The 11,085-nt window shown below is 45.2% G+C and overlaps 1 protein-coding gene across 3 annotated transcripts in view; it reads right to left on the bottom strand.

The window, feature by feature from the left end:
- Positions 1-1,835: 1,835 nt before the first annotated feature.
- The window catches only part of LOC108432142 (putative uncharacterized protein DDB_G0271982), a 10,417-nt gene continuing 1,167 nt past the window's right edge, over positions 1,836-11,085 (bottom strand). The window contains exons 2-4 of one of the 3 annotated variants that reach the window (XR_001858207.2): positions 6,980-7,126; positions 6,508-6,704; positions 1,836-3,169 (exon numbers count right to left, since the gene is read on the bottom strand). Coding sequence is in view for 2 of the 3 variants with exons in the window: in XM_037536763.1 (XP_037392660.1) it covers positions 2,715-3,155 (441 nt within the window). In the remaining variant the exon portion in view is untranslated. The other 2 variants (XM_037536763.1, XM_017705796.2) reach the window with 2 other exon arrangements.

Genomic DNA, 11,085 nt, shown 5'->3' with positions numbered 1-11,085 from the left:
ACTGTGGGGCATCATATACTGTATATATACAAAAAAGAAGAAAATGCCGGAGAGGAGTCGGCAAAATTTTTGAAATTTAAAATGGACTGGTGTGTGTATTTGACGTCTGCATACCTCTGAGAGGTGTTAATGCTGAAGGAAGTATGGAGGTCAATGGTATTGCTGCTGGAAGAGGTATAGAAGTCTGTGGTTTTATTGCTGAAGGAGATGTGGAGGTCAATGGTGTTACTGCTGGAGGAGATGCAGAGGTCAGTGGTGTTACTGCTGGACATGATGAAAAGATGAGTAATGTTACTTCTGGAGGAGATGCAATGGTAACTATTGTTATCATTTGAGGAGGTGTAGAGGTCAGTGGTGTTACTGCTGAAGGAGATGCAGAGGTCAGTGGTGTTACTGCTGGACATGATGAAAAGATGAGTAGTGTTACTTCTGGAGGAGATGCAATGGTAACTATTGTTATCATTTGAGGAGGTGTAGAGGTCAGTGGTGTTACTGCTGAAGGAGATGTAGACGTTAGTGGTGTTACTGTTGGAGGAAGTGCAGAGATCAGTGGTGTTAATCCTGAAGGAGTAGCTGAGGTCAGTGGAGTTAATGCTGGTGGCACTGCAGAGGATAGTGTTGTTACCACTGGAGGAAATGCAGACAGAAGAGGATATTTAGTTGAAGTCTATTCTCTAGGACGGCTTCATCCAATCATAAAGTGAAGTCTATAAAATAAGCTACTGAAACTCACTCAAAAGCCTGTGTCCATAGTTCATCTCCTTCATGAAGCTCTTCTTGATGGACTTCTGGTGTCTTTTTTTGACCTTCTGGTTGACCCAGCCGATGATACGCATCCTCTGGTTCTTGTTCTCGGCCTGTTTCCCAGTTTCAGTGTCGTGGTCAGCCTCGTCCACCGTCTCACGTCTGGATGATTCCTCTCTTCCTCTGCTATTTTCTCCTTCATCCTCTGCACCTCTCTTTTCATCTGGTTGCATCTCTCTCTGCATTTCAGGATCTCCATCTCCTGCTCTCTGATGATCTCCTCCATCCCTCTGATCTCTCCCTCCTTGACGCTCCCTCTAAGGGCCTTTAGACACACAACACACACAGTCTGTGAAGAACAGCTTCCTGACTGAGACCATCAACTCTGGGCTTTTACACTCAGACTGAACGAGAGAAACAGCAGAAAGAGTGGAGAGAGGAGGAGAGATGGAAAGAAAGAAAGAAAGAAAGAAAGAAGAGGAAAAACCGACGGACACAGATAAAGAAAAAGAAGGAAAAGAAATAGAAACTGGAGTGAAGACTTGAAGAGATGAAGAAGTGAAAGCTGTTATTCATCTTTGGTGGTTTTACACACTGTAGTTCACGTCACCGTGTCTGTCTGTTATTCATGCATTAGGATTATTATTCATTATTCATTATTACTGATCAACAAACCTGCTGATGTAATAATCATAGAAACCGTATAAAGTCTCTGCTGGGTTTGGGTTTGAGGAGTGAAACATGCCTTGGAGAAAAAGTTCTGCTGTATTTCAGTCTCAGTCACTCTGCCCACTATAGAGCACTGACACTGACGCTCTATACACTGATATAAACACTAAAATCACCTCAGCCATCTGTCTGTCTGTCTGTCTGTCTATCTGTCTGTCTGTCTCTCTGTTTATCTATCTGTCTGTCTGTCTGTCTCTCTGTTTGTCTATCAGTCTGTCTGTCTCTCTGTCTGTCTCTCTGTTTATCTATCTGTCTGTCTGTCTGTCTATTTGTCTGTCTTCCTGTCTGTCTGCCTATCTGTCTGTCTTCCTGCCTGTCTGTCTGTTTGCCTGTCTGTCTTCCTGTCTGTTTGTCTGTCTGCCTGTCTGTCTGTCTGCCTGTCTATCCGTCTGTCTGTCTGCCCATCTGCCCATCTGTCTACCTGTCTGCCTGTCTGTCTATCTGTTGGTCTTCCTGTCTGTCTGTCTGTCTGTCTCGTGTGAATGGTTCTTAGCGTGGACAGAAACCATTGCAGCCGTTTTTCTTCCACACACACACACACACACACACACACACACACACACACACACAGTCTGACAAGCTGGACAATTCCTTAAAAACAGGGCGCAGCCTGTTTGGGCTCTCAAGTAATTCCAGTTCACTCACTTTTATCCAAACAGATAAAATTAGTGCCGGTTTTTCCTCCACATCAAAGTTTCAATCTAACACCAGTTCCTAAGGGTTAAATGCCGCTGCTAACCAGGTTAGCGTTAGCTTAGCTAGCATGCTGTCAGCTCTGCTGACCAGAGAACAGGTTCAATTCTGACCATCAAAATCTTTACTGACGCGGATTTAGAAGATAATGACTCAAATCTGAGGAGGCGAAGTCGATCGGCTGATCAGCTGAAATTAAACCTCTTCTCTGGTGTCTGGAGGTGGAGCCTCCTAGCTAAGCTAATGCTAGCCAGGTCCTTTCTCCTCGCTAACTTAGCTTAGCTGAAGAGATCCAAACGGCCCAGTCCAGGTTTGGTTCGTCTGACTGGAAGTTCTGCTTCATTGTGTTGGACTGCCTTTCTCTGCAGTGGCCAATGCAGCGTTTCTCAAAGTGCTGCACCCTCTTTAAAGAACTGCTGAGAACCAGTGATGAGTCTTTCACACACAGTCAGTCTAGAACTCATCACTGCTGAACTGCAGCCTCTCCTTCTTCATCCACGACTCCATCAGTCAATGAAGAGGAAAAAGAGCAGATCAATCAGACGCCATCACTGTAACAGCCCTGAGAAGAGGCACTGAACTCCTTCTCGCTCTCTCAGCTCTTTCAGCTGCAGTTCTTTCTCCAGCTCTCTGAGTCTCTGGAGCTCCTGCCTCTCTTCCTCCTCCACTCTCTGCCGCTCCATCAGGATCTGCAGCCTCCACTGAACCATTTCTATCTCCTTCTGCTTCTCCCTCTCTCGCTGCCTCCTCCTCTCTTCCAGCTTCCTCCTCCTCTGCTCCTTCTTCTCTCTCTTCTGCTCCCTCTCTTTCAGCTCCTTCTCTCTCTCCATCTCTCTCCAAAGCTGTTGGAGACTCTCCTGCTGTCTCCACCTCTCCAGGATTTGGTCCTTTCTGCTGAAGAGGGTCAGCTTTGGGAAGCAGCTGACCCCCCAGCACCCACAGGCTGTGAGAGGACTGGGTGGGTGAAGCCACACGTGCTCCTGGATCATCGTCTTTGGGGCTTCTGGATTGAGAAGATAAAACCACAGTATTAACCCTTAAATACAAACCCGTGAGCTCATTTCTGCTCAGGCATCGAAGTAGAACAACTTTTATTAATGTTGACTCGAGAAAGACGACTTAGGGGAGGGAAATACGACATTATTATTATTATTATTACATTATTATTACATTATTGTGTTATATTGTGCTTCAAGAAATTGTCTTGATACAAGATACTCATTACAATATTTTTTTTTAAAGTTTTGTTGCGATTAAATAATATATAATTAATAATTATAACCACTAATAATCTACAAGGATTTTTATTCAGTGTTTTACAAACTAAGCTGCACTAAATCCAGTTAAACAGGCCTAATTATGCTCACTTGGCAATAAACTATGTCCAGTTTTCTTCCAGTACTGACCATATCCACGGCGTATTGTGACATTATCATTATTATTAGTGTTATTGTGTTATTATCATTGTTATTGTATTATATGTTACTTTAAGACATTGTGATGACAGAAGATACGTACTCATATTCCTACTGTTCTCAGTTCAAAGTCTGCTGCAAAGTATCTGCTCTGGTATGTAAACGCGTCTCTTCAGCTCACAGGTGAGTAAAGAAGTGACGCCTGCAGTAGAATCAGAACTGAAGTGTTCCGTTGCCAGGGTAACAGTAGAACCAAGCTTTTGTGATGTGATGTGTGTGTCAAATGTGTGTGTGTGTATGTGTGCGTGCCTGTGTGTGTGTGTTTGCCTGTGTGTGTGTGTGTGTGTGTGTGTGTGTGTGTGTGTGTGCCTGTGTGTGTGTGTGTGTGTGTGTGTGTGTGTATAATATGTGCATTTAGTAAACTGCAAATTTAAGCGTGAGCAGTGCTTTGGACCATGATAAGAAAAGGCCTTATACTGGTTTAATGTAGAAAAGTGTTAATGAAGATGAAAATAAGTCGATTCAATTAGAGAATCTACGACCTTAGGAATCAAAAGGTACCAGAGAGACGTTGCTGTAGAGTATCTGAGGCTTTTTTAATGCTTTGAAACTTTAACATTCATCCACCAATGCCTGCTGTCCTTTCATCCATCCCTCCATCCTCCTATCTAAACCACTGAGCTGCTCCTTCAAGAGTACCAGTTTCAACTGATGGCAGTCGTCTGTGCTTGTAGCTCCTTAGAACCCACAGAAGGTTCTAACAGGTTTACTTAAAGGGGAACTCCACTGAATTTACAGAATGAGTGAATCAGTCTGTGGTTTAGATGTAAGATCACTCAGAACGGTTGGTGTGAAACGTGTCTTTCCAGAGAAATTTACAGTCAGAATCGTTCAGCACTGTCGGACTACACACCCAGCCGTCACCGTGTCCTGGGATGTCTTAAGACACGTCTAAAGACACATTATGAAGACGTCTTAGGACATCTGGAGGCATGTCTTTAGAACTGAAGACATGTCTTTAAGACAGGTCCATAGACACGGATCTTAAGATGTCTTGGCTATAATAACATCCCAAGATGTCTCACGATGTAGGATGTATATGTATTTTTAAATTTTTAAATTATTTTTAAGTAAATCTTTTACTTTAAATATTTTAAGGGAATTAAAATGTAACATTATTTATAGCAAAGATTGTAGGCAAGATTTTTTTTTCTCAATTATTAAATTCTTGTTCTACTGAGGATGGATAAAGGGTATTATTTATGTTGATATATATTATTGTATATTATTTTATAAACATACAAACATTACCTATATTACCTATAGTACATACTACCGTCATACATTTCAGAACAAATTTAACCAAAAAAGTATTAATAATAATAATAATAATAATAATAGGCACATGGTTCCAAGTCTGCAACTTTCTCTATAACGAGGCAAATTATATGAAACCACTAAATGACTTTGTTTACATCGCAGTGACAGAATTACAGAGCTGCTGCAAAATTTAAAAATCTAGTTCAGCGCGTTTAAATCCCTTTTTATAGTAATTAACCTTTAAAATAAAGAAAAAATTTGTTTTTTACAATTACTATTTCACAGTTGCTTCGTTTTTTAAGGAAGGTATCATTTTCTCAACTTCTAAAATAATAATAAGAAGGAGAAACAGAATAATAAGCACACATGAATTACAGTGATGTAATTGAAAGGGGTCTGGAAAATCACTATTTTACAGTTTTGTATTTCCTTGTTAATCTGGTAAAAATGTTGAATACTTCTACTTTCAAATAATTTACTCTGCAATCCAAAGCAAAGCCCATGAAAAAGCAGCCAGGTCGCTTTCAGAAAATACAGATTACAGTTGTTTTATTGTTTTTACAACTGTGTATATGTATAGTACAATAGCGTCATCACGCCTGATATGTTCTACAGACCTGGAAAAACAGGTGAACTGACTTTGTGTAGAAATTTAAAATATACTGCAATAAATACAATAAAATAAATACAGTTCTACAGATCAATGAATCTGATATTCAGGTCTGCTGATATTCCGTATATAAGTTATGCTAAAGTTATTAGCAGCACTCCTAACATACCTGAGCCAGGCGATGATCAGCTGTCAAACACCTCATACCAGACTCAGATGTGCTGGGAGCTGGAATGGAGCCAAGCTGTGGACATTTTATGGACATATGTGGACACAGGAAACAGGTAATAGATAATTCACTGTGCACGTGTCCACGCCGGAATACCTGAACGCTAACATTACGGATATCACAGTGAATGCTGTTACCCATCTCTCCTTTTAGAGATCGGTTAGGTAGACTGCAGCTACTACGGACACCAATGTGGCGGAGCAGAGTGCAGCGGACAGAGGGCAAGAGTGGTGTGCGGGGGGGCAGAAGAGGGGCAAGTGGGGCGGCGTGCTAGTTAGGCTAAAAGCTAATGCTAACAGACCGCCGATCCTGTCACTGTTCCTGGCCAATGTCCGCTCCCTGGACAACAAGTTGGACCTTCTGAGACTGAGGACGAGTGTTTCCGGAGAGATGAGGAACCGGTCTGTACTTTGTCTTACAGAAACATGGCTAAACGACAGCATGCCGGACTCAGCCTTCCAGATCGGCATCCGGCTGCTCTTCCATGCGGACCGCAACCAGCTATCGGGGAAAACCCACAGGGATTATTGAGGATGGACTGTGACGTGCTACCCGAACCAGAAACCCTGGATGAATGCAGAGGTCCGATCTCTGCTGAAAGTCAGTGATGCTGCCTTCAGGTCTGGCGATTCACAGAAACTCAGGAGAGCTAGACGTGAGCTGCTTTTCCAATGTTCATCATTTTATTTTGGGGTCTACTGTAATATATTTACATGCTTCAGTGTACATGAGAAAATATTTTCCTCATACTGGAAATCTCTACTCACCCTCTGTCTGAAACGCTCTGTTAGAGCTCCTGTGTCTTTAAGCCCCTCCTTCCTGATGAACCCAGTACGTTCTGATTAGTCAGCTCGCTCACTTGGTTCTGACCGGTCAAGCGCCGGAGTGATTCTGCCAGTACACGGTCTTTGGTAGATGTGATGCGATGAATTGCGTTGCGTTGTGCGAGGGCATGCCGAGGTCGCTGGTAGGTGGGCAAGAAGGATTGTGTTATGGGATTACATCATTGTGTAACAAAGGAAAGGGCTGGGGAACTTCAGCCCTCAGGCAGCTGAGAAAAGTGGTTTCTGTGGGAAAGAGTTTCTCCCTCTGGCATAAAGTTTCAGCTTTGTATGTTACACGCACAAAAAGCTACATAACACACTAAATGAAAGGGAAAGCATTATATATTCCCTTTATAAGTAGAATAATGTACAGTATATATACTTATACTCATCTAAAATCCCAGCTCACACGCACAGCTGATGTCCAGACGATGATGTTCAATGTACTGAAAGAAGCATGAGGATGAGGCCACTTGGGTAAGAGCACAGTTGAGTGTTGACAGTGATACAGACTGCCACCACACTGGATGAGGCCTAAAGAGAGGATGTTCCTTTGGAAGGACTGAAAACAACAAAGTTGATTAGATAATTCACAGTTGTATTGTTTTCATCCTCTAACATGCCTCAGTCAACAGATCACAGAAATGAGCATCTGCTGTTGAGGCAGGTGTGAGTTTAGTACTGATATCTGTAGCTGTTAAAAGCTGCATTAAAGGAGAATTCCTACATGTTTAAGCACAATTTCATCATTAAGGTGCAAAAACATAGTTGACACAAAATGTTCCAATGTGGAAGAATTTAGAGTCAGAGTTGTGCAGTTTGAAGACCTCAGTGCCTCTAATCTCTCTCACAGAGAATTATTACATGAACTGATTATTAATAAGAGCTAAACTCTATTACAGCATGTGTTTACAGTGCGCTGCTGGGTGAGACAGCTGTCCAGATGGGAAGCTGGGTGGTCACTGTATTTACAGTGCGCTGCTTGGTGAGACAGCTGTCCAGATGGGAAGCTGGGCAGTCATTGGATTTGTAGTGTGCTGCTGGGTGAGACAGCTGTCCAGATGGGAAGCTGGGCGGTCACTGTGTTTACAGTGCGCTGCTGGGTGAGACAGCTGTCCAGATGTGAAGCTGGGCAGTCACTGTGTTTGCAGTGCGCTGCTTGGTGAGACAGCTGTCCAGATGTGAAGCTGGGCGGTCACTGTGTTTACAGTGCGCTCATGGATGAGACCGCTGTCCAGATGTGAAGCTGGGCGGTCACTGTGTTTACAGTGCGCTGATGGATGAGACAGCTGTCCAGATGAGAAGCTGGGCAGTCACTGTGTTTACAGTACACTGCTGGGGTGAGACAGCTGTGCAGATGGGAAGCTGGGCAGTCACTGTGTTTACAGTGCACTGCTGGGGTGAGACAGCTGTGCAGATGGGAAGCTGGGCAGTCATTGTGTTTACAGTGCACTGCTGGGGTGAGACAGCTGTCCAGATGTGAAGCTGGGCAGTCACTGTGTTTACAGTGCACTGCTGGGGTGAGACAGCTGTGCAGATGGGAAGCTGGGCAGTCACTGTGTTTACAGTGCACTGCTGGGTGAGACAGCTGTCCAGATGGGAAGCTGGGTGGTCACTGTATTTACAGTACGCTGCTTGGTGAGACAGCTGTCCAGATGTGTAGCTGGGCAGTCACTGTGTTTACAGTGCGCTGCTGGGTGAGACAGCTGTCCAGATGTGAAGCTGGGCAGTCACTGTGTTTGCAGTGCGCTGCTTGGTGAGACAGCTGTCCAGATGGGAAGCTGGGCGGTCACTGTGTTTACAGTGCGCTGATGGAAGAGACAGCTGTCCAGATGAGAAGCTGGGCAGTCACTGTGTTTACAGTACACTGCTGGGTGATACAGCAGTCCAGATGAGAAGCTGGGCAGTCACTGTATTTACAGTGCACTGCTGGGGTGAGACAGCAGTCCAGATGAGAAGCTGGGCAGTCACTGTATTTACAGTGTGCTGCTGGGTGAGACAGCTGTCCAGATGGGAAGCTGGGCGGTCACTGTGTTTACAGTGCACTGCTGGGGTGAGACAGCAGTCCAGATGGGAAGCTGGGCAGTCACTGTATTTACAGTGTGCTGCTGGGTGAGACAGCTGTCCAGATGGGAAGCTGGGCGGTCACTGTGTTTACAGTGCACTGCTTGGTGAGACAGCTGTCCAGATGGGAAGCTGGGCGGTCACTGTGTTTACAGTGCACTGCTGGGTGAGACAGCTGTCCAGATGGGAAGCTGGGCGGTCACTGTGTTTACAGTGTGCTGCTGGGTGAGACAGCTGTCCAGATGGGAAGCTGGGCAGTCACTGTGTTTACAGTGCACTGCTGGGGTGAGAGAGCAGTCCAGATGGGAAGCTGGGCAGTCACTGTATTTACAGTGTGCTGCTGGGTGAGACAGCAGTCCAGATGGGAAGCTGGGCGGTCACTGTGTTTACAGTGCACTGCTTGGTGAGACAGCTGTCCAGATGGGAAGCTGGGCGGTCACTGTGTTTACAGTGCACTGCTGGGTGAGACAGCTGTCCAGATGGGAAGCTGGGCAGTCACTGTGTTTACAGTGCACTGCTGGGGGGAGACAGCTGTCCAGATGGGAAGCTGGGCGGTCACTGTGTTTACAGTGCACTGCTGGGTGAGACAGCTGTCCAGATGAGAAGCTGGGCAGTCACTGTGTTTACAGTGCACTGCTGGGGGGAGACAGCTGTCCAGATGGGAAGCTGGGCAGTCACTGTGTTTACAGTGCACTGCTGGGGTGAGACAGCTGTCCAGATGGGAAGCTGGGCGGTCACTGTGTTTACAGTGTGCTGCTTGGTGAAACTGGATGAAGTCACACGTGCTCCTGGATCATCGTCTTTGGGGCTTCTGGATTTAGAAGATAAAACCACAGCATTACCCCTTAAATACAAACCCATGAGCTCATTTCTGCTCCAGCATCAAAGTAGAACAACATTTATTAATGTTGACCCGAGAAAGACGACTTAGGGGAGGGAAATATTATTATTATTATTATTATTATTATTATTATTATTATTATTCTGTTATATGATACTTTAAGACTGCAGAAAGGGGATGTTGTTTAAAGCAGTTTGCTGCTGATGTTGTGTTCACACAAACTTTTGCCTGCAGCTGTAGTTCTGACAGTCTTCACGCGGTGGCAGCAGTGCGCCCTGTAAACCCGCTGCTCTCCTGCCCTTGTTATTGTGTATGTAGTGAAATCAGCAGTCCTGGCATCTCAAACTTGCTTCAGGTGTAAACAAGCAGTAAATCCTACTTAAAGCCTTTCACAGCCGCCCTGAAGACTCGCAGGCAGAGCTGACCCCACAGTGCAGCTACAACATCAACCACTAGATGGCCTAAATCTCCTTGAAATGCTCTGGAGTGGGACGGAGGAAACTCTGCATTGAGGGAATGAGTTTTGGCTCCAGAGGTTCCAGAGCACAACAGCCTTTAACAGACATCAGTGAAGACTGAAGAATATCCAAGAGTGGTCCTACAGAATGGGTCCCACAAACACACTTTCTAAGCCGCTTCTCCTTCTGGGCCACGGGAGGTGCTGGAGCCTATCCCAGCGGTCATCGGGTGGAAGGCAGGATACACCCTGGACAGGTCGCCAGTCCATCGCAGGGCAGACAGACAGTTACACTCACACCCACACCCAGGGGCAATTTAGCATGTCCAATTGGCCATACGGACCCACGCAGACATGGAGAGAACATGCAAGGTCCACTTAGAAAGGGCCCCGGTCACCCGGCCGGGGACTCGAACCCAGGCGTTTCTTGCTGTGAGGCGACAGCGCTACCCACCGCGCCACCTGCCGCAGGATGGATTCCAAAGATTTCACATTTACTAATATGAGTTATATATTTACTCAAATGTGAATGTTTGGCACAAATAGCATAAAACATTAATAACCTACAGTAATCTTTCATATTTGAATATTTTAATGGTTGTATTACAAGATAAAGTGTTGTAACCGTGTGCAAAAATACGTGCTTATATCATGTAGATTTCTTTCCTATATACATCAATCAGGCATCACATTATGACCACCTCCTTGTTTCTACACTCCTCTCAATACTTTGTTAGCCCCCTTTTACCCTGTTCTTCAGTGGTCAGGACCCCCATGGACCCTCACAGGGCAGGTACTATTTGGGTGGTGGGTCATTCTCAGCACTGCAGTAACACTGACGTGGTGGTGGTGTGTTAGTGTGTGTTGTGTTGGTCTGAGTGGATCAGACACAGCAGTGCTGCTGGAGTTTTTAACACCTCAGTGTCGCTGCTGGACTGAGAACAGTCCACCAACCAAAAATATCCAGCCAACAGCGTCCTTTGACCACTGATGAAGGACTAGAGGATGACCAACTCAAACTGTGCAGCAGCAGATGAGCTGTCGTCTCTGACTTTACATCTACAAGGTGGACTGATGAGGTAGGAGTGTCTAATAGAGTGGACAGTGAGTGGACACAGTGTTTAAAAACTCCAGCAGCACTGCTGTGTCTGATCCACTC

Source organism: Pygocentrus nattereri, chromosome 3 (assembly GCF_015220715.1).
Source record: "Pygocentrus nattereri isolate fPygNat1 chromosome 3, fPygNat1.pri, whole genome shotgun sequence".
Lineage (NCBI taxonomy): Eukaryota > Metazoa > Chordata > Actinopteri > Characiformes > Serrasalmidae > Pygocentrus > Pygocentrus nattereri.
Note: the sequence above shows the minus strand (reverse complement) of the source record. Positions and strands in the feature narration are given on the sequence as shown.